General features: G+C 46.7%; 1 protein-coding gene across 6 annotated transcripts in view; it reads right to left on the bottom strand.

The window, feature by feature from the left end:
* cenpf (centromere protein F) overlaps positions 1-27943 on the bottom strand; it is a 133920-nt gene that overhangs the window by 20470 nt on the left and 85507 nt on the right. For 3 of the 6 annotated variants that reach the window (XM_072509026.1, XM_072509042.1, XM_072509033.1), the window contains exons 16-21: positions 15070-15222; positions 13689-13862; positions 11817-11954; positions 9798-9950; positions 7143-7316; positions 4758-4895 (exon numbers count right to left, since the gene is read on the bottom strand). In XM_072509026.1, the coding sequence (XP_072365127.1) occupies positions 4758-4895; positions 7143-7316; positions 9798-9950; positions 11817-11954; positions 13689-13862; positions 15070-15222 (930 nt within the window). The remainder of the gene's footprint in view (positions 1-4757; positions 4896-7142; positions 7317-9797; positions 9951-11816; positions 11955-13688; positions 13863-15069; positions 15223-27943) is intronic. The other 3 variants (XM_072509051.1, XM_072509058.1, XM_072509065.1) reach the window with 3 other exon arrangements.

Raw genomic sequence — 27943 nt, 5'->3', positions numbered from 1 at the left:
TTTCTAACGAAATTAATTGAATGTTTAACTTGCAAGGAGCAGACTGAGAATTGCCAGTGTTTTAGTACGGATCGAAAAAATGGACAAGACATTGATCCTCAGGTAATGGAAATAACACAACCTGAATCATATCTACAGCAGGGACAAATGTCTCCCTTCAACACAACACCGCAAAATCCCAACTTCGGAGACCAGCAGTTAGTCAGTAATGACTCTTCAAACCTTGAGGGGAACATTAATTGCATTGAACCTATACACGCTCCACTGATTATTGAGCAGAACATTGGAGCAAGAATCCTGAGGACACCGACATCGAGTAGCCAGATAACGAATTTAAAACCCACAGCAGTTTCAAGTGAACCAAGTGTGCTTTCCACTAATGGTGAAGATGCAGATAAGGTCGACCCGATTATCCATTGTACCACACTAACCCCAGTGATTAAGCAGTTATGTATGGGGAGTATAATGTGGGCAATTGAGAACAGTAAAAGAGAGACTGTGACCATGCCAGTCCCAGCAAAATCAGACCCAGAGACCATGAAGGCATGTACATTAGACAAAGATACATATGAGGCACCTGAGAAGAAAAGTGAAACGGAATGTTCTTTGGAAAATAGTACAATGTCGATAGAAACATTGGATCCTATATTCGAGACCATACCTATGGGAGAATTTGGGGGTAATAAACAAGGTTCTGCAATGTCTGGGGGAAGATTTAAAATTCCAAAGAAGAAAAGCCCAAATGAAGGACAACGGCAAGACAATGACAGTCCACCGACATGGTGTGCACCACCAGATGAAAACTCTGACAATTTACCCAACCCTAGTGAACAGCAAGCTGCTAATGAGGATCTATCCACGGGATGTGAGACGAGTGACGACAGCATCCCACTTCCCATGCAAAAGGTGCAAGGTGACAGACCTCGCCTAGTGCGTACCGAGGCACTCGACGATCACGGTGGGACCACTGACGACTGCGGTGGCAGCGCACCGCTTCCACCCTCGATGGCTCGACCCTCTCCACTGGTTGGTGCATTCCTGCATGTTCCGACTCCAGAAGTGCAGCTTCAGGGAATCTCGGCTGCCTCCAGTGAACCTGTTGGGACTCCAGACGGGGGGCATCGACGGAAGGCAGACCGGACTCCAGATGGGGAGCAGCCAAGCGCCGACTCTGATTCGCGCACGCCAGACCTTGCTCCGGACGGGCGGTGTCGCGGCCTCGGTGATGGCACGCTCAGGGTGACGGCGGATGCCACGGCGACAGGGAATGGATCGCGTGGCAGTCCCACTGGGTCGGCAGTGGCAACCAGCACCGGCGGTCCAAGATGGACACACCAATTCGCGCCATCGCCAGACGTTGATGCGAGCAACAATTCTCTCTCCAAGGCGACATGCTTCGACGTTTCTCTGCGGAGTCGCCCTTCCGGCACAGCAGGTGGCCGGAACCAGCGTACACGGTCTCGGCCAACTTCCACATCTGGCACAGTCATCGCCTTGCATGATATTAGTGATGGTGCTACTTCGATGGCAACGACCCATCGGCTACAAGATGCCGTCCACCACAAACATAAAAAGAAAAAGACTCCACCTTGTTCCTGGCATGCAGGGCGGATGGATTGGTGCGTAGGCGCAATCAGCGAGCTTTGCGCCGCCTTCCACGCTCGCAACTGAACCGTACGCACACGCCGGATCCTCCACTGGTTCCCAAGGATGACTTCGTGGAGATGCCACGGATCATGCCCCTTCCATCGCCACCAGAACCAAACCACAGCCAAGGCACCACTAACAAAGATGTTGAATGTTATATTTGCACGAATGAAAAAACCAAGCACTGCACGAAGTACAACAAATGGTAAAGTAGAGACTTCGGCAACAGCATCACCTCCAACAGTCCAAGGTGAACCAGCGTGACCCCAAATCTCCACAGCTGAACCGGCTTGAGGACCAGCCCATTCTTGAGGCGGTCACCCATTAGACTGGACTTATAACGCTGTTCATACGTTCAAAAAGTCAAACACTTCTGTATTATAACCTGTTGTTGTTTATTGTTCCAGATATCGTCTGACCAGACCAATGTTCAAGTTTTTTTTTTTCTCTCGCATCCAAGTTTTGTTATGGTACAACCTTGTTAGTGTGACGCACCCGACATCGCCCCATGTAAATAGTTACGTCATATACACACGCTGTACATAACACACACACACACTCTTCGATGCACTCACGACACAATTATATTTATAACCACGTAGGCACATATCTTTGTAAAAAGGGGGGATGTCATGGTATTCAAACACACACATCATGATAGACACACCAACAGACAAATCAGAACACACAACACCACAACCAATGACAGAAAGATATAAAAGCACAGACACGACCCCCGGTGGTCAGTATTAGCTGCAGAGGAGAACCAGGACACATCTGTTACCAAACACACTCAGGGAGACAGCACGTGCAGAGTATCCAGAACGAACTGTATTATAAGAGTTATAATAAAATAGAGTTGTACCACATACAACTGTGTTGGCTCATCTGTGCACCAGAGCACCCAACACCACAGTCACCGTCAGAGAAAGAACCCTCTCCTCCCCCATCCCGCTGCCCTCCATTACTCCTCCCCTCCATTGCTCCTCCACTCCACCCCCATTAACCTGCTGATTACCACCCAGAGAACAAGGCCTCATCCTCTGCAATCCCATCCGCCCCACCAACCAACCAGCTAGGCTCCTTTAACCGAGTCCAAGACAGTGTTCTTTAACAAAGGCCTCGCCTCCTCTGCTGTGTCGAAATAGTAGTTTTCGCCCCATAGATAACCCACAGCCTTCCTGGGTAAACCACCCCAAACCTCACTCCACTCTGGTATAACGCTGCCTTCGCCTTATTAAAGGCTGCACCCACTGCTTCGTCAGCGCCGTTCCCATCTCGAGTCTCTTTTAACCACTTCAGGGCCCTCTCCTCTCAGATGCTATGCAATCTTGCAACCACTGCCCCAGGGGCTTGTTCGCCCAGGGCATCTGCCGGAGAGTTTGTTGGACCCTATCCAACTCTGGAGGGGACATCTGTCCATCACCAGTTTCCCAAACATACTCAGTGGGATTCGGGCCCTCCATCCCCTCCAGCAACCCCATGATTCTGAGGTTCTGTCTTTTTGATCCGTTCTGTAAGTCATTCACTTTTGCCCTCAGGATCTTGTTGGTGGGCGAGAGGAACAAGATTTCAGCTTCTAATGAGGTGATTTAACCACTGTGCCTCGACAAAGTTTCTTCCACTCCGTTCAACACCGCTCCATGCTCCTTCAGAGCCTCCGAGGTTTTCTCCACCTTCGCTCAAATCGGACCAAGCGCCTCCTCAATCGGCTTTTTGAGAGTTCCCACCATCGCCTGCTCTTGTTACTCAAAATGCTTCCTGAACTACTTATCAAACTCTGAGGCCAGTTCCCCATCAGTATATCAACCGTAATAGGAGCTGCTACACCCACTAGAGTTGTATCTATCATCGTCCCTCCTGGTGATCCATGGACTCTCCAAATCTGTCGAAGGATTTCCACTTGCAACTGTTTTTCGACCAGCCTTTTTTGAGATTTTTGATATTCATTCCTCAGTCCTTGTATGGGCTGAGTTTGTTCACCAAATTTCCTCGGGATCTGGGCAAAAAAGACTAAATACCCTGGCGTGAGCTACCTAGTGTGCGACTTTCTCCTACATGCCACCACCGGAAGTCCGTGCACATAGAATTCCTGACCTTGTTGACTCCATTGTGGGCGTGTGAATTTCAAACTCCAGCAATTATGATGGAGTCAAATCAGCTCCTAAGGGAGATGTGGTACATGGCAGCTCTGACGAGTCGTCAAGCAAAGGAGGACCAAGAAACTGGTAGAAGAAGAATAGAATATAAATGTAACCCAACAAAAACATTTAAACTAATCATAAATATGTATATTCTCAGGTAAGCTATTTTCAGGTAAGCCTTTTTAATGTCCTACTTAAGAAAGACTTCTCTGTTTGGACCACGGCTTTAAAATGTTTTGTACCTTCTAACTCATAGCAGTGGGGAACTCGCCAACAGAGCCATCAGGAAACTCCCAACAAAACCTGCCACAAATGACACATAGAAACCTTTCTATTAGATCAGGGACGGGATTATCCAAACCCATGTTGGGCCGGAGAATCGCCGGGGGGGGCTTCTCCGGCGGGGGTTGGAATTGCGCCGCGCCGTCGGGGGGCTGTTGGCAGTGGCCCCCCACCCCAGCGATTCTCCGGCCCGCGTGGCCGCCCGTTTTCGGTGGGTCCCGCCGGCGTAAAATACACCAGGTCCGCACTGGTGGGACCTGGCTCTGCGGGTGGCCTGCGGAGTCCTCCGGGTGGGGGGGGGGATCTGGCCCTGGGGGGGGGGGGGGGGGGGGGCCCGATGGTGGCTGTCCACGATCGGAGCCCACCGATCTGCGGGAGGGCCTGTGCCATGGGGGCACTCTTATACCTCCGCGCCAGCCGTTGTAACGGTTCGCCATGGGCGGCGCGAAGAACCCCCTGCGCATGCGCTGGGACGACGCTAGCACTCTCGCGCATGTGCCAACTCGCGCCGGCCGGCGGAGGCCTTTCGCCGCTGGTTGGCGCAGCGCCAAGCCCTTCGGCGCCGGCCTAGCCCCTGAAGGTGCGGAGGATTCCGCACCTTCCGGGCGGCCCGACGCCGGAGTGGTTCACGCCACTCCTCTGCGCCAGTAAGGCCCGCCCCGCCCCAGATTTCATTAATTTTACCTTGCTGGCAGCATCTTTTAATGCAACATCTACTTCTTCTTTTGCAGTCTTTAAGTTGTTCATTTCCATGTTCTGTGCAGTGAGCTGTTGTTCCATTCTAGCCAAATTTTCTTGGTATGAATTTACTTGAACTTCATGCTACAAATAAATATAGTATAAGGAAATATTCAATTTTTTTGATAAATATGTACAAAATTCTCAAATAAAAATTGTGATCAATAAAAGAAAAACCAAGAGTAAATGATTACACAGGGCTGGATTTTCATGCCTCCATTGTGTCGGAATGGAGATATGCAAAATTTAAAATTGGCGGCCAGCACCCGATTCGGGGTTTCCTGTCCCCATTGGCAATTTTTAACAGAGCAGGCGAAGGTTAGTGAGCCTGCACAATTTTCAATTAAAGTTTCTCAATTGCATTAAATATTACAAAGAATTGAAATTTTACCATATTACAACAAATCCACATATACAAATATTTCAGGAACAAATACTAAAAAGAATACAAAGCCACATAACCCATACCCCCCTCCTTCCCAACCCACCTCTCCCGGAGCAACTGACAGTGATTAGTTCTTTAAAAGATCAGACGGATCCTGCGGACATAGCCATAGAATCAGAGAATCCAGCCCCATATCCGTCAATAGCCTCACGTCCAACCTCCACACCAGAGGTTAGGGCCGACCTCTAAAACTAAGTCCACCCAATGCGGAGCATGGTCCGAAATGACTATAGCTGAACATTCTGCTTTCCTCATGTCAGGAAGAAGAGACCTACCTGATGTGTTGGGTACTCTGGATCTGTGGAGACTGCGTTTACCTTAGCAGTAACATAGACAGGCTACCAACACTTGTCATAGTACAACTCTACTTTATTTAACTAAGAGCTGTTAAACATACTTGCACTGTGGGTCGACACCATGTTAGATGACTGAAGACCTACTCTTGTTACTCAAAATGCTTCCGGAACTACTTATCAAACTCTGAGGCCAGTTCCCCATCAGTATATCAACCGTAATAGGAGCTGCCACACCCGCTGGAGTTGTATCTATCATCTTCCCTCCTAGAGATCCATGGACTCCCCAAATCTGTCGAAGGATTTCCACTTGTAACTTTCTTTCGACCAGCCTTTTTTGAGATTTTCGACATTCTTTCCTCAGTCCTTTAGATGGGCTGAGTTTGTTCACCAAAGTTCCTCGGGATCTGGGCAAAAAAGACCAAAAAAACAAGTACCCTGGCGTGAGCTACCTAGTGTGCGACTTTCTCCTACATGCCACCACCGGAAGTCCGTGCACATAGCATTCCTGACCTTGTTGACTCCATTGTGGGCGTGGGAATTTCAAACTCCAGCAATTATGATGGAGTCAAATCAGCTCCTAAGGGAGATGTGGTACATGGCAGCTCTGACGAGTCGTCAAGCAAAGGAGGACCAAGAAACTGGCAGAAGAAGAATAGAATATAAATGTAACCCAACAAAAACATATAAACTAATCATAAATATGTATATTCTCAGGTAAGTTATTTTCAGGTAAGCTTTTTCAATGTCCTACTTAAGAAAGACTTCTCTGTTTGGACCACGGCTTTAAAATGTTTTGTACCTTCTAACTCATTCTCGCTAACTTGCAGCCTAATTCCTAAACTCCTTGGGAACTCAGAATTCACATCTTACATTTGGAAGTAACTTCCCTCCAGTCTAGCAGAGAATGGGAAACCAGTCACTCTGGGAAACCATTGAAACTGTATGCACAAATGATGTTATTGCCACCACCTGCAGAGTACTCCAAACCCAGAACAACCTTGAATAATAGTTCAGTTCAGATATGAGCTAGAGACATCTTTCCCATGGTCACAGAGCAAGTTCCCATAAACTGCAATGAGATACAAAGTTAGATAATTAATTTTAGCAACGTTGAAGGGTAAATATTGGTCTGGAAACACGAGAGCTCCAATGTTCTTTTACAAATAGTGCCTGGTGAAATTTTAGATCCACAGAGGGCAAACGGGCCCTTCATTTTGTTTCTCATCCAAAATAAAAATGCATATTGCACTGAAGTGCAGTGGATTATGTGTTCGCTTTTCTGGGCTGATTTTGAACTCACTAACTGCTGACTCAGCAGAGACTGCTACCATTGAGCCACAACATGGACCGTAAATATCAGAGTTCTGAAAAAACACAGCGTAATTAAAGATTGAAACAGTAAAAGATTTAAACTGTAATGATAAAGAAAAAAAGATTCCATATTGTTGGCCTATATCTTATCCAAGAGCGATGAGGTTATTTTGGCGAAAGAAGAGAGCTGTTTTTGCTAGTAATCATCTTAATTTAATTGTATATGGTTCTCGCTCTGGATGAATCTTTTATCAACCCTGATTGAGTGCAATCATTTACCTGATCCTGTAAATCTTTAAGCACAGCTTGGTGCTCTTCTTGGATGCACCTTAGTCTTTGTTTATGTTCATCTACTTCCTTCTTCAGTACATCAGTGATCTGCAGTTCATTCTGAAAGTACCCAACATCCTGTTCTAACTTGTATTTTTCTGATCGAGAGATTTCTAGCTGCAACTAAGAGATAAAAGCTATTTCAAAAATGGGAACAACCACATCCAAAATATTACTTCCAATAATAATTTGAAAACTACTTTTCTTTTTAACTACCTTTCAAGGAAACAATTACAAATCATGGGATATTTACCTTATTTTAAGGTACCTGACCATACTTACTTGTTTCCGAATACCCTAAAAGTATGGTTTTGGGAGTTGGGGTGGGGGTGATCTCAGCTACTGGTGACGGGAGGAAATAGTCACGGACAGAGTGGGATGTGGTAGAGTGCCAGACCCAGCAACAGAGTCTGATCAGTGAGAGTCTCTTTGGTGGGGACCAGTAAGGTGGCTTGGATAACAGGAGGTACAGAGTTAGTGTAGGAATGGGGGTGGTCACACATGTCAGCTCTAAGGGGAGGGAAGGCACGTGAAGATGTATTGTGACTGGGTAACCGGGGAGAGGAATGGTGTAATTGGGTGGATCGATGGTGATGGGGCAGAATGCTGGTAGGTAAAAGGGTAGAAGGTGGAGGAATGAGTTTGAAAGGTGATGCCCACCATTTTCCAAACTGTCCTTGTGCAAGCAGTTATTCTTTCAGTGAGATCTCTTGAGGAGGGTATTTTTGGATGGGTGGAGTTCAAGGTCAACACATGTAGCTGACTAAAGGGACATCTTAATAATTATGTGATATCAGGATGCTCAGTTGTGTTTTCCTCTCTCTATCTTGAAGACTGCACTGCAGCAGGATTGTTCTTGACTCATGGGACTCATAACATCAGTATCCCAGCAAGGTCTGGAGCTGCCATTCATTATGTGTCATTCGCTAACAGTTGCAATAAGAGGCAGGGAGGGAGAGACGGCCGGTGGAGGGCAGCTAACTTGTGACTCCAAACCACTACCCTCCCAGGTGAATGATCACTAGTTTTCATGTTCTACATAGGTTTCCTCCAGGTGCTACGGTTTCCTCTCAGTCCAAAGCTGTGCACGTTAAGTGGATTGGCCATGATCAATATGCAAGGTTACAGGGATAGGGTGGGGGGGAGGGCCTAAGTAGATTGCTCTTTTGGAGGGTCACTGCAGACTTGATGGTCCGAATGGCCTCCTTCTGCAATGTAAAGTCACCATAGTCGCAGATGACCAGAGGCTGCTTTCCCCTGTGAGGGGGAGAGCTGACTGGTGGTGATTTAACCTGAGGATCCCCACACCTCAGGCGAGGGGCAAGGTTGAGAAGGCGGGCCTTCATGAATAACCGTAGACGGCACAGGAATTGAAACCATGCTCTGCATCATGTACCAGCTGTGCAACCAGCTGAGCTAAACCAGCCCCTCTGCTCTGTAGGGATTCTATGGGAACGAAAAGTAATATTTCCAAGTTCATAGACAATACAAAGCTAGGCAGGGATGTGTGCTGTGAGGATGCTGTAAAACGGCGACAGGAGGATTGGCACAGACTTAGTGAGGGGCAAGATCATGGCAAATGGAATATACTGTGGAAAAATGTGAGGTAATTCACTTGGTAGAAGGAACAAACGTGTAGAGTATTCCCTAAATGATAAGAAACTAGAAAGTGTAGGTGTACAACGGGACCTGGGTGTCCTTGTCCATAAGTCACTGAAGGTTAACTTGCAGGTACAGCAAGCCACTAGGAAGGCTAATGGAATGTTAGCCTTTATCGCAAGAGAATTTGAGTACGGGAATAAGTAATGGAAGTCTTGCTTCAATTGGACAGAAGCTTGGTTAGGCCGCACCAGAACTACTGTGTGCAGTTTTGGACCCCTTGCCAGAGTGAGCGCAACAAAGGTTCATGACTTGCCCTGGGGGTGGCGGGAGTGTCTTATGAAGAGAAGATTGGACAAACTGGCCGTGTATTCCCTCGAGCTTTGAAGAATGAGAGGTGATCTCACTGAAAACTACAAAATACTTGAAGGAATAGAAAGAATAGATGCAGGTAAGATGTTTTGCGTGGTTGGAGAGTTTAGAACCAGGGGCCTAACTTCAGAATAAAGGGGAAGCCATTTAGGAGATTAGGAAAAATGTCTGTTCACAGAAGGTTGTGAATCTTTGGAATTCTATATCCCAAAGGGCTGTGGAAGCTCAGTCATTGAGTATGTTTAAAGCAAAGATTGGTAGATTTCTGATTAACAATAATGTAGAGTTATGGGGATACTGTGGGGAACGGCATTGAACTGTCTGATGGGACGTGATGCTATTGAACAGCAGAGCAGCCTTGATGGGCTAAATGGCCTACTCCTGCTCCTGCAATAACAGGGCGGGCAAGAAAAATTTGCCGAGATCCTTGCGGTTGTATAATTATTTAGCTCAGAAACAGAAGTTCACCCATCCTGCCACTCAGCGGGAATTACGCCAACTATCCTGCCCGCCACTGGACTTAGACCCCATAAATGGATCATTCCACCTCGAGACAGTCTTTACTTTTTTTATTTGCTTGCAATGTGAAAACATTGGCAAATGACAGAATGTTGGAATTTTCTGATACTGAACCTTAAAGCTCTCTGTCTGATTTTTGAACTCTTCAGATTGTGCTGAAATCAAGTTCTTCTCTGCATCAAATTCCTGCTGCATTTTCAGAATATTTCCATTGGCTACGGTTAAACCATCTTGAATTTTTTGATTATTCTCTGTCAGATCATTCACCTAAAAGATAACCATTAGGTTGATTATTAAACATGATAGTATTTTGATAATTTTGCCACGTGTCAATATGGAATTATAGAATCCCTATAGTGCAGAAGAATGCCATTCAGCCCATCGAGTCTGCACCAGCCCTTGGAAAGAGTACCCTACTTAAACCCACGCCTCCACCGTATCCCTGTAACCCAGTAGCTCTACCTAACCTTTTGGAAACTAAGGGGCAATTCATATGGGAGTAAATCGGAACACCAGGAGGAAACCCACGCTGACATGGGGAGAAAGTGCAAACGCCACAGTCACCCAAGACCAGAATTGAACCCGGATCCCTGGAGCTGTGAGGCAGCAGTGCCCCCCCCCCCCCCCCGGCGATTCTCCGGCTCGCGATGGGCCGAAGTCCCATTGCTGTAATGCCGGTCCCGCCGGCGTGAATTAAACCACCTCCCTTACCGGCGGGACAAGGCGGCGCGATCGGGGCCCACCGATCCGCGGGCGGGCCTGTGCCGTGGAGGCACTCTTTCCCTTCCGCGTCGGCCATTGCCTCTGCATGCGCGGGGATGACGTCAGCAGCCGCTGACGCTACCGCGCATGCGTGGACTTCCGCCGGCCAGCGGAGTCCCTTCGGCCCTGGCTGGCGTGGCGCCAAAGGCCTTCCACACCAGCCGGCGGAATGGCAACCACTCCGGCGCGGGCCTAGCCCCAAAAGGTGAGGGCTTGGCCCCTAAAGGTGTGGAGAAATCCGCACCTTTGGGGTGGCCCGACGCCGGAGTGGTTCACGCCACTCCATCCCGCCGGGACCCCCCCGTTCCACCGGGTAGGGGAGAATCCCGCCCCAGGTGTAATTTACAAGTTTAAAAAGGAGGTACTGAGGGTAAAATAGCTAATGCGCTAGGCTTTTTAAGCTGTTTTTCCAAAATTGTAAATGAGAAGCAATTCATCAGCCTGTCCGGTAGTTAGTGAACAACACTCACTAATTTCATTGAGATGTACGTGACCGCGTGCTTGGCAACCGTTACCTGGCCTAAATCTTTCCCTCTAATTGTGAACAGAGGAAGAGGTTGAAGAAAAAGACAGCCAGTCAGAATTTTCTTTTAAACAAACAAAAAGCTGCGAAAACATGCTAATGCCAAGCTTTGAAACAAAATGCAACTGAAGACGAAACTATTTTGTTTAAATCATGCAAAACAACAGTGAATTTCAAAAGGACAGCATTTTCATCACTTGGCATTATTATATAGAGACAAGTTGTATAAATTTAATGCAGTAAGCCTGATAATAACTGTTACTGTTATGTTCACATGCATTGATATAGAACAGCATAGCCTTCCATTATCTGTCAATTTCCTAAGTTTTCACTTGCCTGTTTAGGAATAGATCATGGCGACACATACTTATGACAAGAATATCAGAACAAGACCATTCAGCCCATCGAGTCTGCACCGACCCTCTGAAATAACAACCCACCCAAGCCCATCCCTACCCCATCCCCGTGACCTCAACTAGCCTTTGGACACTAAGTGAAAATTTAGCAAAGCCAATCCACCCAACCTGCATATCTTTGGATTATGGGAGGAAACCAAAGCACCTGGAGGAAACGCACAAAGACACAGGGAGAAGGTGAAATTTTCACAGTCACCAGAGGTCGAAATCAAACCCGGGTCCCCAGTTCTGTGAGGCAGCAGTGCTATCCACTGTGCCATCGTGCCGCCCTGTTTGGTTGGGCTATCATATAATCTTACTTTGGACATAATGGACACATGCAAAATGCAAGGGTTTCAGAATTTATGAACATAAAAGCTATTCCTAACAATGGTCAGTTGACATCAAGAGGAGTATGCTGCATGTAGAAAGAGGCAAAATGCCCAGATTTACCTTGCTGGCAGCATCTTTTAAGGCAACATTTAGTTCTTCTTTTGCAGCCTTCAGATTGTTGATTTCCATGTCTTGTGCAGTAACCTGGTGTTCCATTTCAGCCATTTTCTCTTTGTACGATTCTACTTGAATTTCATGCTGACAAAGTAAATACAGTATTTAGAATTGGTAAGAAAATATTCATCAACATTCTTCGGTAAATATGTACAAGGACTCGAACATAACTGATGTTCAAAAAAGAAAAATTACGAGTGAACAGGTATTTATCCAATAAAATCTCAACAAAATCTCTGCACACAGTAATAAGTTTTACAACACCAGGTTAAAGTCCAACAGGTTAATTTCGAATCACTAGCTTTTGGAGCACTGCTCCTTCGTCGGGTGAATGAAAAGGTAGGTTCCAGAAACATATGTACAGACAAAGTCAAAAATGCAAGACGATACTTTGAATGCGAGTCTTTGCAGGTAATTAAGTCCTTACAGGTCCAGATGGAGCAGGTTGAATGATTTACACCAGCAGTGTCATTTTGATTATAACCTACTATAAATATTTATATTCTCACTTAAGTTACTTCAAATTGCTATTTAAGAATATTCTCTTTCTTTGGGCCTTGGTTTTAAAATACCTTTTTGTTCCTTCCATCTCATTCTCACCAACCTGGAGCCTAAATATGTTCCTGGAGAGCTCAGAATTCACATAATAATCTTTAATAGTGTCACAAGTAGACTTACATTAGCACTGCAACGATGTTGCTGTGAAAATCCCCTAGTCGCCACACTACGGCGCCTGTTCGGGTACACCGATGGAGAATTCAGAACGTCCAATTCACCTAACAAGCATGTCTTTCGAGACTCGTAGGAAGAAACCGGAGCACCCGGAGGAAACCCACGCAGACACAGGGAGAATGTGCAGACTCTGCACACAGTAAGAAGTCTTACAACACCAGGTTAAAGTCCAACAGGTTAATTTCGAATCACTAGCTTTTGGAGCACTGCTCCTTCGTCGGGTGAATGAAAAGGTAGGTTCCAGAAACATATGTACAGACAAAGTCAAAAATGCAAGACGATACTTTGAATGCGAGTCTTTGCAGGTAATTAAGTGCTTACAGGTCCAGATGGAGCAGGTTAAAGAGGTGTGAAATGTCTAGGACAATTGGTAGGATTTCACAAGCCTAGGCCAGATGGTGGGGGTGAATGTAATGCACCATGAATCCAAGGTCCCGGTTGAGGCCGTACTCATGTGTGCAGAACTTGGCTATAGGTTTCTGATCGGGGATTCTGCACAGAGTGACCCATGCCAAGAATCGAACCCGGGTTCCTGGCGCTGTGAAGCAACAGTGCTAACCACTGTGCTACCATGCCGTGCATGTGGGAGCATTTTAGTACAAAACAATTGCAATTATATGAAAAACAGAGGGCATGCATATTCCTGACCCTGCCATGATCAAGAGGGAATTTAGACCTCTATACCTATCTATAGTGCTCAAAGTCTAAGGCGCAGCAAACAATGCACTACTTTGTCAACTCATCCATAGCAGGTGCAAACTAGACAACTTAGCCAAGAAGATCCAACCAACAAAAGAATTCCAATCAGCCAAATGGTGCCCCAGAAAAATTCAACAAGACTCTGAGGCAGAACATTTAGTCCCTGCTGAAGCCTGTAATGGAGGCAGGTGGGTGTTAAAAATAATACAGTTGGCTGGTGTGCCAGTTCATTGGTTCCAATCCATGCCTGGGCTTTTTTCCCAAAGGTGGAATAAGATTGGGTAATTGATCGAGCTATTTAATGTCAATTAGAGCCTTACTGGATTTTCCAGTTGTCCTAGCTCTGGATGAATCTTTTATCAACACTGACTGAGTGCAATCATTTACCTGATCCTGTAAATCTTTTAGCACAGCTTGGTGCTCTTCTTGGATGCACCTTAGTCTTTGTTTATGTTCATATACTTCCTTCTTCAGTACATCAGTGATCTGGAGTTCATTCTGAAAGTACCCAACATCCTGTTCCAACTTGGATTTTTCTGATTGAGAGATTTCTAGCTGCGACTAGAGATAAAACCAATTGTACAATCACATCTGAAATAGAACTTCCAATAACGACAACACTATTTCTATTATACATCATATTTCTCATTTCATTTTTCATTACAACAAAGAATAAACGATGGGTGTAACCATATAGTCTCATCGCTGTATGGGCACCCCGATTCGGCTGGCACGAGGCTGTTGAATCTCGCGAGATTTAAGGCGCTCAGGGTGCCTCACGATATCTAACGAAATCTCACAAGACGTTGCGATCTGGATCCCGTCAGATTTGCATATTTAAGTGAGCAGTTTGCTTCACTTAAATATGACTACGCCAGTCTCCCAAGGCCAGGCATAATGGCACTTTTGTGGGGGTTGGGGGGGTGTTGTCGGGGGTCCCTCAGGTGATCGGAGGCCCCGGGGTGCTCGGGTTCTGGGCGGGGTGGTACCATGGCACCCCGATACCATCTGGGTATCTTTGCGCTGCCAGGCTGGCAGGGCACTGCCAGGGTGCCAGTGCCAAGTTGTCTGTGCCAGGGAATCGGCCCATGGGTGCCCTGCACTTGTGAGGAGGAGGGGGGGGTCTCAAGGACCCCAATCCGTAAGTTGCAGTGTTGGGGGTTCCAGCGGCCGTGGATTATTTAAAAATTGCTACCCAATCTCTTCCTGCACTGATAAGCTGAACACAGCTCGTCAGTGCAGGAAAAGAATGCAAGTGCGGCCTCATTGGGACTTTCCTCGCCGAAGCCTGAAAAAGAGTCCCGTTTAATACCAGGATCGTTCTTAGCACTGTAGGCTTCGAGAAACACCCCGCTAAATGCGACAAAAATGCCCCCCCCCTCCTAAGTCACGTTCGATGTAACACAGTTGGGAAGAGGATAAAATACTTCAAAGGAAAAAACATATTCTTCTTCTTAGATTAAAGCCCATGGGCATAGCTAGTTTAATACCCTAAAATATGGCCTGGCTAGCTTGTACAAAAATATTGCCTTTGTACTTTCCAAAATCCATGCCGGCAAACAAATACTCAGTCGTTTTGCAGTACATTTTGGAAGCATTTATTTCTTGTGAACAAAGTTTTATTTGCTGCTTAGTATTTTTGTAGGTTAATACTGTCGCAGCTGCACTAAAAATATATCTAGACTTTTCATTTTTTTGTTGATTAAAATATAGGGGAAACATTGATTTTTGGCAAATGACCAATGGTTGGAATTTTTTGATACTGAACCTTAAAGTTCTTGGTCTGATTGCTGAACTCTTCCAGTTGTGCTGAAATTAAGTTCTTCTCTGCATCAAATTCCTGCTGCATTTTCAGAATCTTTCCATTGGCTACGGTTAAACCATCTTGAATTTTTTGATTATTCTCTGTCAGATCATTCACCTAAAAGATAACCATTAGGTTGATTATTAAACATGATAGTATTTTGATCATTATGCCAAATGTTAATATAGAATCATGGAATCCCTATAGTGCCGAAGGAAGCCATTCAGCCCATCGAGTCTGCACCAGCCCTTGGAAAGAGCACCCTACTTAAACCCATGCCTTCACCGTATCCCTGTCACCCAGTCGCTCTACCTAACCTTTTGGAAACTAAGGGGCAATTTAGCATGGAAAATCCACCTAACCTAAAAAAAAAACTTTGGACTGTGGGAGTAAATCGGAACACCCGGAGGAAACCCACGCTCACATGGGGAGAAAGTGCGAACTCCACAGTCACCCAAGACCAGAATTGAACCCGGGTCCCTGGAGCTGTGAGGCAGCAGTGCTATCCACTGTGCCACCCCTTACACATATATTGTAACTATACAATAAAAGGCTTTGTGACTACAGAATAAAAGGCATGGGAAAAGACTGCTGGTTTTAATATGAAAGTATTGTGTAGTTGATTCAAGACACTTAAGATAATGGTCCAGATTTTGCAGCCAGCAATGAAGTGATATTTTCATTGTTGAGCTTGAAGAAAGCTGCCCACAAAGATCTAGTGATCTGTGTGGCATGGATTTCACCTTTCCCAACATTACTGTGAATCTAGTATCAAGTCACGGTTAACTCAAGACTACAAAGATGTCAATTAAACAGTGTAAGCAAGCAATCAATCATGTGAAAAATTCTTCCAGACAATAAAGCAAGTGGTAACATGCACTATAAACCTCTTTTTATAAAGAATGCAGACAGCAAAATACATATTGGAAGCAGAAATATTATAAAAATTAAGTTTATTATATCACTGACCTTTACAATTTTTACCATAATGGAAATATTTGACAAACATAAAATTAGTTTTCCACAGAAGTAATTATTCAGCAGTAGTTACGACTGTGGGTGTCATTGAAGACTGTCATACATCATTAGCAAGGCATAACGTTTTCAGGGATTTTAGCAGTAATATTAGAGGAAAAGGGAAGTTCACATCCTTTCAGTGATTTGTAAAAGGGATTAGTCAGTGAGGGCTTCAACAATGTTCCCTGTGGAGGAGCAGGGAATCAACTGACAGCAGCTTCTGGCTTTCCGTATTTAACTGCATGCATGTGGATGTCAGATGTTGATGATGTTAATGACGATGAATGTCAACAGTTCCACCATTATTTCAACTATATAATATAGGCAAATATATTCCTGATCCCCTTCAAAAAGCCAGCAAGTCAGATTACATGTGAAATCAAATCCTTAATTTTCACCATCTGATGTGGAGGAAGCCAGATTTAAAAAGGGGTGGGGGGCAAAGTGAAAACTGCAAAAAGAGTGAGCAGGTACAGAAGAACATTTATATTTCCGGTTTTGTCACCCTATCCAAGAATCATCTTCCACAAAGTCCTTTCCTTTGGTGAACACGGATGCAAAGTACTCGTTTAGTATCTCGTCCATTTCCTCTGGCTCAACACGTAAATTCTCCCCACTGTGCTTAAGTGGACCAATCCTTTCCCTGGCCACCCTCTTGATTTTTAACATATGAATAAAAAGCTTTGGGATTCACCTTAATCCTACTTGCCAAGGACTTTTCATGACCCCTCCTAATTTTCCGCTTAAGTATCGTCCTAGTTACTTTGCGCCTCAAGGGTTTCGACTGTCCCCACCCTTCTAGACCATGCAAAAGCAGCCTTTTTCTTTTTGACAAGGTTCACAGTATCCCTTGTTATCCAAGGCTCCCTAAACTTCCCATACTTATCCTTCATTCTCTCAGGAACGTGACTTTCCTGAATCCTAATCAACTGTCGCTTGAAAGACTCCCACGTGTCTGATGTTGATTTACCCTCCAACAGCCGCACCCAATCCAAATTCTTCAATTCCTGTCTAATGTTATCGTAATTTGCCTTTCCCCAGTTTAGCACCTTAACACGATGGTTACCCTCATTCCTATCCAAATGTACCCCAAAACCTACGGAATTGTGGTCACTCCTCCCAAAATGCTCCCTGACTGAAACTGAAACCATCTCTCCAGGCTCATTCCCCAATACCAGGTCATGCTGCCCCTTCCCTAGTTGGACTGGGGTCCCTACTACTTTAGCAGCATTTGCATTTCAGACAGAAGATGTGCTTTGCGAGGGAAACAGGTTTATGGAAGCCTAAAATGTTGCATATGCAACATAAAATATGCAAACATACAAAGTAGCAAAGATCAGTGGGAGACTAGAGGACTGGGAAATCTTTAGGGGGCAACAGAAAGCTACTAAAAAAGCTATAAAGAAGAGTAAGATAGATTATGAGAGTAAACTTGCTCAGAATATAAAAACAGATAGTAAAAGTTTCTACAAATACATAAAACAATAAAGAGTGGCTAAGGTAAATATTGGTCCTTTAGAGGATGAGAAGGGAGATTTAATAATGGGAGATGAGGAAATGGCTGAGGAACTGAACAGGTTTTTTGGGTCGGTCTTCACAGTGGAAGACACAAATAACATGCCAGTGACTGATGGAAATGAGGCTATGACAGGTGAGGACCTTGAGAGGATTGATATCACCAAGGAGGTAGTGATGGGCAAGCTAATGGGGCTAAAGGTAGACAAGTCTCCTGGCCCTGATGGAATGCATCCCAGAGTGCTAAAAGAGATGGCTAGGGAAATTGCAAATGCACTAGTGATAATTTACCAAAATTCACTAGACTCTGGGGTGGTCCCGGCGGATTGGAAATTAGCAAACGTGACACCACCGTTTAAAAAAGGAGGTAGGCAGAAAGTGGGTAATTATAGGCCAGTGAGCTTAACTTCGGTAGTAGGGAAGATGCTGGAATCTATCATCAAGGAAGAAATAGCGAGGCATCTGGATGGAAATTGTCCCATTGGACAGACGCAGCATGGGTTCATAAAGGGCAGGTCGTGCCTAACTAATTTAGTGGAATTTTTTGAGGACATTAACAGTGCGGTAGATAACGGGGAGCCAATGGATGTGGTATATCTGGATTTCCAGAAAGCCTTTGACAAGGTGCCACACAAAATGTTCTTGCAGAAGATAAAGATGCATGGCATTAAGGGGAAAGTAGGAGCATGGATAGAGGATTGGTTAATTAATAGAAAGCAAAGAGTGGGGATTAATGGGTGTTTCTCTGGTTGGCAATCAGTAGCTAGTGGTGTCCCTCAGGGATCAGTGTTGGGCCCACAACTGTTCACAATTTACATAGATGATTTGGAGTTGGGGACCAAGGGCAATGTGTCCAAGTTTGCAGACGACACTAAGATAAGTGGTAAAGCAAAAAGTGCAGAGGATACTGGAAGTCTGCAGAGGGATTTGGACAGGCTAAGTGAATGGGCTAGGGTCTGGCAGATGGAATACAATGTTGACAAATGTGAGGTTATCCATTTTGGTAAGAATAACGGCAAAAGGGATTATTATTTAAATGATAAAAAATTGAAATATGCTGCTGTGCAGAGAGATCTGGGTGTGCTAGTGCATGAGTCGCAGAAAGTTGGTTTTCAGGTGCAACAGGTGATTAAGAAGGCAAATGGAATTTTGTCCTTCATTGCTAGAGGGATGGAGTTTAAGACTAGGGACGTTATGCTGCAATTGTATAAGGTGTTAGTGAGGCCACACCTGGAGTATTGTGTTCAGTTTTGGTCTCCTTACTTGAGAAAGGACGTACTGGCACTGGAGGGTGTGCAGAGGAGATTCACTAGTCCCAGAGCTGAAGGGGTTGGATTACGAGGAGAGGTTGAGTAGACTGGGACTGTACTCGTTGGAATTTAGAAGGATGAGGGGTGATCTTATAGAAACATATAAGATTATGAAGGGAATAGATAGGATAGATGCGGGCAGGTTGTTTCCACTGGCGGGTGAAAGCAGAACTAGGGGGCATAGCCTCAAAATAAGGGGAAGTAGATTTAGGACTGAGTTTAGGAGGAACTTCTTCACCCAAAGGGTTGTGAATTTATGGAATTCCTTGCCCAGTGAAGCAGCAGAGGCTCCTTCATTAAATGTTTTTAAGATAAAGATAGATAGTTTTTTGAAGAATAAAGGGATTAAGGGTTATGGTGTTCGGGCCGGAAAGTGGAGCCGAGTCCACAAAAGATCAGCCATGATCTCATTGAATGGCGGAGCAGGCTCGAGGGGCCAGATGGCCTACTCCTGCTCCTAGTTCTTATGTTCTTATATGGCACCCACCTCAGCAACTGGATCATTAGCCAGACTGGATCGTACTCCAGTTACCCAAAGAGATATTGCTAGAAAGTGTTTTGTTATGTTTCCTTTGTAACATAAGCGGCTTCCTTGTGTTGCATTTGTCAAGGAAGGTCGAGACGTGTAAATAACTTCAACTCATTTATTTACACTATGTACACTTTTATAACTTTTTTTAAAAATATATATTTTATTCAAAATTTTTTGGCCAAACAAAACAATACAAAGGTTTTCCTTTTTTCAACAATAAAACAGTATAAATAACAGTGGCCGTTTTTAACAAATAAATAAATAATATATAAACTAAATGGCAACTGCCATATCAAAAATAATAACTCTCCAAAAATAAAATCAAGCAATCCAATATACATAACCTGGTACAAATATCTATACACAAACATCCCTGAGGACCCGCCCGGGCCCCCCCTCCCACTCCCCCCTACCCCCCTCCCCCTACCCCCTACCCCCCCTCCCCCTACCCCCCCCCCCCCCTCCCCCCTACCCCTCCCTCCCCCTCCCCCTCCCCCCCTGGGTTGCTGCTGCTACCTTCCCATTTCCTTTATCGTTCTGCGAGGTAGTCAATGAACGGTTGCCACCGCCTGGTGAACCCTTGAGCCGAACCCCTTAGTGCGAACTTTATCCGTTCTAGTTTTATAAACCCTGCCATGTCATTTATCCAGCTCTCCACGCCCGGGGGTTTGGCTTCCTTCCACATAAGCAATATCCTTCGCCGGGCTACTAGGGACGCAAAGGCCAAAATATCAGCCTCTCTCGCCTCCTGCACTCCCGGCTCTTCTGCAACCCCAAATATAGCCAACCCCCAGCCTGGCTCGACCCGGACCCCCACCACCTTCGAAAGCACCTTTGCCACCCCCACCCAGAACCCCTGCAGTGCCGGGCATGACCAAAACATGTGGGTGTGGTTTTCTGGGCTTCTCGAGCACCTCCCACACCTATCCTCTACCCTGAAAAATTTACTGAGCCTTGCTCCGGTCATATGCGCCCTGTGTAAAACCTTGAATTGTATCAGGCTTAGCCTGGCGCACGAGGACGACGGGTTTACCCTACGTAGGGCATCAGCCCACTGCCCCTCCTCAATCTCTTCCCCCAGCTCTTCTTCCCATTTCCCCTTCAGCTCATCCACCATGATCTCCCCCTCGTCCCTCATTTCCCTGTATATATCCAACACCCTACCATCCCCCACCCATGTCCCTGAGATCACTCTATCTTGAATCTCCTGCATCAGGAGCTGCGGGAATTCCCTCACCTGCTGCCTCGCAAAAGCCCTCAGTTGCATGTATCGAAATTCATTCCCTTGGGGCAACCCATATTTTTCCGTCAGCGGTCCCAGACTCGCAAACGTCCCGTCTACGAACAGATCTCTCAGTTGCACAACCCCAGCTCTCTGCCATGCTCCAAATCCCCCATCCATTCTCCCCGGGACAAACCTATGGTTATTTCTTATCGGGGACAGCACCGAGGCTCCCCTCCTTCCCCTATGTCGTCTCCACTGCCCCCAAATTTTTAGTGTTGCCACCACCACTGGACTTGTGGTGTATTTCTTCGGGGAGAACGGCAACGGCGCCGTCACCATTGCTTGTAGGCTGGTTCCCTTGCAGGACGCCATCTCCAATCTCTTCCACGCCGCTCCCTCCCCTTCTCACAACCACTTACACACCATTGAGATATTGGCGGCCCAGTAGTATTCACTTAGGCTCGGTAGTGCCAGCCCCCCCTATCCCTGCTACGCTGCAAGAACCCCCTCCTCACTCTCGGGGTCTTCCCGGCCCACACAAAACTCATGACACTTTTCTCAATTCTCTTGAAAAAAGCCTTCGTGACCATCACCGGAAGGCACTGAAACACAAAGAGGAATCTCGGGAGGACTACCATTTTGACCGCCTGCACCCTACCCACCAGTGACAGGGGCACCATGTCCCATCTCTTAAAATCCTCCTCCATCTGTTCCACCAATCTTGTTAAATTAAGCCTATGTAAGGTTCCCCAACTCCTGGCTATCTGAATCCCTAAGTACCGGAAATCTCTTGTTACCTTCCTAAGCGGTAAGTCATCTATTCCCCTGCTCTGCTCCCCCGGATGCACCACAAACAACTCACTCTTACCCATATTCAATTTGTACCCCGAAAATTCCCCAAACTCCCTGAGTGTCTGCATTATCTCAGGCAACCCCTCCACTGGGTCCGCAACATACAGCAATAAATCATCTACATACAAGGATACCCGGTGTTCTTCTCCTCCCCTGAGCACTCCCCTCCACTTCCTGGAGCCCCTCAGTGCTATGGCCAGGGGCTCAATCGCCAATGCAAACAGTAACGGAGACAGGGGACACCCCTGCCTCGTCCCTCTATGAAGACGGAAGTAATCAGACCTCTGTCTGTTCGTGACCACGCTCGCCACTGGGGCCCTATACAGCAGCTGTACCCATCCGATATAACCTTCTCCAAAACCAAATCTCCTCAGCACCTCCCACAGATAATCCCACTCCACTCTGTCGAATGCTTTCTCGGCGTCCATCGCCACCACTATCTCCGCCTCCCCCTCTGGTGGGGGCATCATCATTACCCCTAGCAACCTCCGTATGTTCGTGTTCAGCTGTCTCCCCTTAACGAACCCAGTTTGATCCTCGTGGACCACCCCCGGGACACAGTCCTCTATCCTCGTCGCCATCACCTTGGCCAGGAGCTTAGCATCTACATTTAAAAGGGAAATGGGCCTGTAGGACCCACACTGCAGCGGGTCTTTTTCCTTCTTCAAAAGGAGCGATATCGTTGCCTCCGACATAGTCGGGGGCAGCTGCCCCCTTTCCCTAGCCTCATTAAAGGTTCTCGTCAAAAGCGGGGCCAGTAAGTCCATATACTTCCTATAAAATTCCACGGGAATCCTTCCGGTCCCGGGACCTTCCCTGCCTGCATGCTCCCAATCCCTTTTACCACCTCCTCCATCTCAATCTGTGCTCCCAGTCCCGCCCTCTCCTGCTCCTCCACCTTAGGGAATTCCAGCAGATCCAAGAAACACATCATTCCCTCCTTCCCTTCCGGGGGCTGGGCCTTATATAACCTCTCATAAAATGCCTTGAACACCCCGTTCACTCTCTCCGCTCCCCGTTCCATCGCTCCCTCCTCATCTCTCACCCCACCTATCTCCCTCGCTGCTCCACTCTTCCTCAATTGGTGGGCCAATAGCCGACTCGCCTTCTCTCCATACTCATACTGTACACCCTGTGCCCTCCTCCACACCCGTGGTCAGCAGGTCAAATTCCACATGTAGCCTTTGTCTTTCCTTGTACAGTCCCTCCTCCGGTGCCTCCGCATATTGCCTGTCCACCCTCAAAAGTTCTTTCAGCAATCGTTCCCTTTCTTTACCCTCTTGCTTACCTTTATGTGCCCTTATGGATATCAGTTCCCCTCTAACCACCGCCTTCAACACCTCCCAGACCACTCCCACCTGAACCTCTCCATTGTCATTAAGCTCCGAGTACCTTTCGATGCACCCCCTCACCCTTAAACATACCCCCTCATCCACCAATAAGCCCATATCCATTCTCCAGAGTGGGTGCTGTTCTTTTTCCTCTCCTACCTCCAGGTCTACCCAATGTGGAGCGTGGTCCGAAATAGCTATGGCCGTATATTCCGTCCCTGTCACCTTCGGAATCAGTGCCCTTCCCAAGACAAAAAAGTCTATCCGTGAGTATACTTTGTGAACATGGGAGAAAAATGAGAACTCCTTACTCCTAGGCCTACTAAATCTCCAGGGGTCTACCCCTCCCATCTGCTCCATGAAGTCCTTGAGCACCCTGGCCGCTGCCGGCCTCCTCCCGGTCCTGGACCTCGACCAGTCCAGCCCTGGATCAAGCACCGTATTGAAGTCTCCCCCCATTACCAACTTTCCCGCCTCCAGGTCCGGGATACGTCCCAACATACGCCTCATAAAATTTGCATCATCCCAGTTCGGGGTGTATACGTTCACCAGAACCACCGCCTCCCCTTGCAATCTGCCACTCACCATCACATATCTACCCCCACTATGGTCTTTGCCTCAAACAGTACCCGTTTCCCCACCAAGATAGCCACCCCCCTGTTCTTCGCATCTAAACCCGAATGAAACACCTGCCCCACCCATCCTTTACGTAGTCTGACCTGGTCTATCAGTTTCAGATGCATCTCCTGCAACATATCCACATCTGCCTTTAATTTCTTTAGGTGTGCGAGAACCCGTGCCCTTTTAATCGGCCCGTTCAGCCCTCTCACGTTCCACGTGATCAGCCGGGTTGGGGGGGGCTCTTCACCCCCCCCCCTTGTCGACTAGCCATCCCCTTTTTTAACCCAGCTCCTCACCCGGTTCCCACGTACCCGTGTATCCCCCCGACGGCGCCCTCCCGCCTCGACCACACCATCCCATAACAGCTCCCCCTTCTCCTTAGCAGCAGCAACCCAGTTAACCCCCCCTCCCCTAGATCCTTTTCTAGCGTAGTTGCACCCCCCATGTTGCTCCCAGAAGTCAGCGAACTCTGGCTGACCTCGGCTTCCCCCCTTGTCCTCGGCCCCCACTGTGCGAGGCCCCCTCCTTCCTGCGTCCCAGTTCCCGCCATAATTACCATAGCGTGGGAACAAAGCCCGCGTTTCCCACTCGGCCCCGCCCCTAATTGCCAGCGCCCACAGTTCCTCATCCCCCCCCCCCACAACATGGGGAAGAGAGAAAAGTTACAGGATCGCAAGATTAACAAATTGAAAAATCATCCCCCCCCTTTTTTTCCTCGCCCCACATAATCACCCCACCACTTTGTCCCAAAAGTTCTTTCTCTTGCCAGACTATTCCAGCTTCTCGTCCACAATGAATGTCCACGCCTCTTCTGCCGTCTCAAAGTAGTGGTGCTTCCCTTGGTGTGTGACCCACAATCTCGCCGGTTGTAACATTCCAAACTGGATCTTCTTTTTGTGAAGCACCGCCTTAGCCCGATTTAAAACTTGCCCTCCTTCTCGCCACCTCCGCACTCCAATCCTGGTATACGCGGATCACCGCGTTCTCCCACCTACAGCTCCGAGTTTTCTTCGCCCATCTGAGGACCGTCTCTCTGTCATTGTAGCGGTGAAACCTCACCACTATAGCTCGAGGTATTTCTCCAGCCCTCGGTCTTCGCGCCAAAACTCGAAAAGCTCCCTCCACCTCCAAAGGGCCCGTCGGGGCCTCCGATCCCATTAGCGAGTAAAGCATCGTGCTCACATATGTCCCGACGTCCGCCCCTTCTGGAAGACCCAGAACCCTTAAATTCTTCCTCCTCAAATTATTCTCCAGTACTTCCAGCCTTTCCACACACCTTTTGTGCTGTGCCTCGTGCGTCTCTGTCTTCACCACCAGGCCCTGTATTTCGTCTTCATTTTCAGCAGCCTTTGCCTTCACGACCCGAAGCTCCTGCTCTTGGGTCTTCTGCTCCTCCTTTAGCCCTTCAATCGCCTGTAATATCGGGGCCAACAGCTCCTTCTTCAACTCCTTTTTCAGCTCTTCCACACAGCGCCGCAGGAACTCTTGTTGGTCCGGGCCCATAACAAACGGCCACCTTCCGACGCCACCTTGCTTTGAGCTTGCCTTCCTTGCCGCTGCTCCAGAGGATCCTCCGCAATCCGGCCGCTATCCACTCCCTTATCCATGCGTGTCCGGGGGGATTCCCTTCTGGTTTACCACACAGTGTTTCTTGGCCGTTTAAATTGCCGTTGGGGCTCCTATTAAGAGCCCAAAAGTCCGTTCCGACGGGAGCTGCCGAAACGTGCGACTTAGTTGGTCATCGCCGCACCCGGAAGTCTTCACACTTTTATAACTTGAGTTCGACACTACTGCTAATCCTATTGTAGCTACCTAAACTGACTAACCAGCTGCTGTCTTCCACGTGGTGGGTGTGATAATGAATCAACCCTGTGCCTCTCCTCACTGACTGTCTCCACTGGCCGAAGGAGGCTGATCATGTGTGTGGTGTCCTTTATGTATGGGTTGGTGTAATGCCCCCCTGTGGTCGTGTCACCTCCTTGTGTATCGTGAATGTCCATTGGTCGCCTCCCATCTAACTTATCTATTGGTTGAGTGTTTGTGTGTGATGTTTCTGGTGCTCCCTCTAGTGTCTGTCTAGCTTACATGTATTTACAGTGATGCACATCACCACAGAAAGGTGTGGGTTCATCCTGCACAATATGCCTTATCTGCATGTTTGCTGGCACATACTGATAGAATTGTATGTCACGGGTATAAAGTCACAAGTTATGTCACTCTCAGCACTATGGACATTATCTGATTATGGACAAGGTGGTAACTTTGGCACCTCATTTACAAGACGCACTGATGTGAGGCGGCCATGTAGCCACTTAAAATGGCCAACTCCCGATTTAAAATGGCGAACGGCAAAGGCTGATGGGAAAGTCAGCCAACAAGACAAAAGCCAGCAGCTGCAGGTTGGCTGTGTATTTACCTCTGGAAAGGCCAGACAATATCGATAACAGCAACCATCAGCATAACAAAACAACAGCCATCTGCATACTAATGAGCAATCCCCGGGAACAATAAGCAACACTTAGACACACAAAGCAAAACCAGACTCTTCGGCGCCAGCAGAAGCCCACACAAAAGGAGGTGAATGAGCACCTCAAGACCGCCCATCAATCAGAGAACCGCTCCAGCATTGGAGAAAATCGAACCAAGCGATTGGGACAAAGTCCAATCACTTGGGACCAGGTACAGGGTCTGCCCCAAAAGGCGGGAAGTCCCTGGGGACTATAAGAATTGAGCCCCAAGTTCAAATCGCTCTCTTCTCTTCACTCTTCAGCAGCTCCTCTTCAGCTCTTCTTCCTGCCCAGGTCACCCAGCAACAACGAACCAACATTGACCGTGACCGGAGCAGTGAAGATCGAACTCGTAAGTTTAATTCAACGCTCGCTACGAGATAGGCGCTCCTAGCTACCAATCTGTACCAACTTCGAATCCCGCAGGCTCAGAACCCGAACGAAAGGCCATTTGTTTCCCTGACCTTGTGGGCCAGTTCCAAGTTAAGTATATGCCTGTTAGTTGTAGAAGTAGCTTAGACGTAGAGTTTGTGCATGAGTAGCGATTACGGTGTATAATAAATGAACTTTGATTTAAACCTTACTAATCGTTGTATTGGATTATTGATCATTACTCGGACTTGAACCACGTGGCGGTATCATAAAGATACCTGGTGACTCAAGGGCAAAGGTAATAAAACAGAGCAATTGAACTAAGGCAAAGTTAGCAACAGCCAGCAGGTTGTGAAGGACTTATTACCATGTGTGTTTTTAATATGTTGAGGCCCATTGGTATGATGCTGAGGGCTTCAACCATTTTAATGCTGCCACGCTTAGAAATGTTTCCATTAAATCATACACTTAGACTTGTGTACATAATCATTCCAAAGAATTTTGAAGCAATGGTGAAGAGCATTAAATATGGATATACTGGTGATGATCAACAGACGAACAACTTAGAAAAAGAGGTAATGAATTAGCTTGTGAAAATATGATATGAGAAATGCTGCCACCAGCAGGTGTTTCTTTCAATTGTCACGCTCCATGTGTAATTTACACAAACCTGTTGAATCTTCAAATGCTTCAATTCATTAGGAATCACAGGGACAGTGAGCAGGATTTGGGGCATCATAATGGTGCACACCGAGTGCACTTGTTGGGGGGAGGTGAGGCGAGAGAAGAGTGCTACATTGAAGACGAGGTGTATTTATACAAGTTTAAAAAGGAGGTACTGAGGGTAAAATAGCTAATGCGCTAGGCTTTTTAAGTTGTTTTTCCAAAATTGTAAATGAGAAGCAATTCATCAGCCTGTCCGGTAGTTAGTGAACAACACTCACTAATTTCATTGAGATGTACGTGACCGCGTGCTTGGCAACCGTTACCTGGCCTAAATCTTTCCCTCTAATTGTGAACAGAGGAAGAGGTTGAAGAAAAAGACAGCCAGTCAGAATTTTCTTTTAAACAAACAAAAAGCTGCGAAAACATGCTAATGCCAAGCTTTGAAACAAAATGCAACTGAAGACGAAACTATTTTGTTTAAATCATGCAAAACAACAGTGAATTTCAAAAGGACAGCATTTTCATCACTTGGCATTATTATATAGAGACAAGTTGTATAAATTTAATGCAGTAAGCCTGATAATAACTGTTACTGTTATGTTCACATGCATTGATATAGAACAGCATAGCCTTCCATTATCTGTCAATTTCCTAAGTTTTCACTTGCCTGTTTAGGAATAGATCATGGCGACACATACTTATGACAAGAATATCAGAACAAGACCATTCAGCCCATCGAGTCTGCACCGACCCTCTGAAATAACAACCCACCCAAGCCCATCCCTACCCCATCCCCGTGACCTCAACTAGCCTTTGGACACTAAGTGAAAATTTAGCAAAGCCAATCCACCCAACCTGCATATCTTTGGATTATGGGAGGAAACCAAAGC

Source organism: Scyliorhinus torazame, chromosome 1 (genome assembly GCF_047496885.1).
Source record: "Scyliorhinus torazame isolate Kashiwa2021f chromosome 1, sScyTor2.1, whole genome shotgun sequence".
Taxonomy (NCBI): Eukaryota; Metazoa; Chordata; class Chondrichthyes; order Carcharhiniformes; family Scyliorhinidae; genus Scyliorhinus; species Scyliorhinus torazame.
This window is presented reverse-complemented; position numbering and strand designations above follow the sequence as displayed.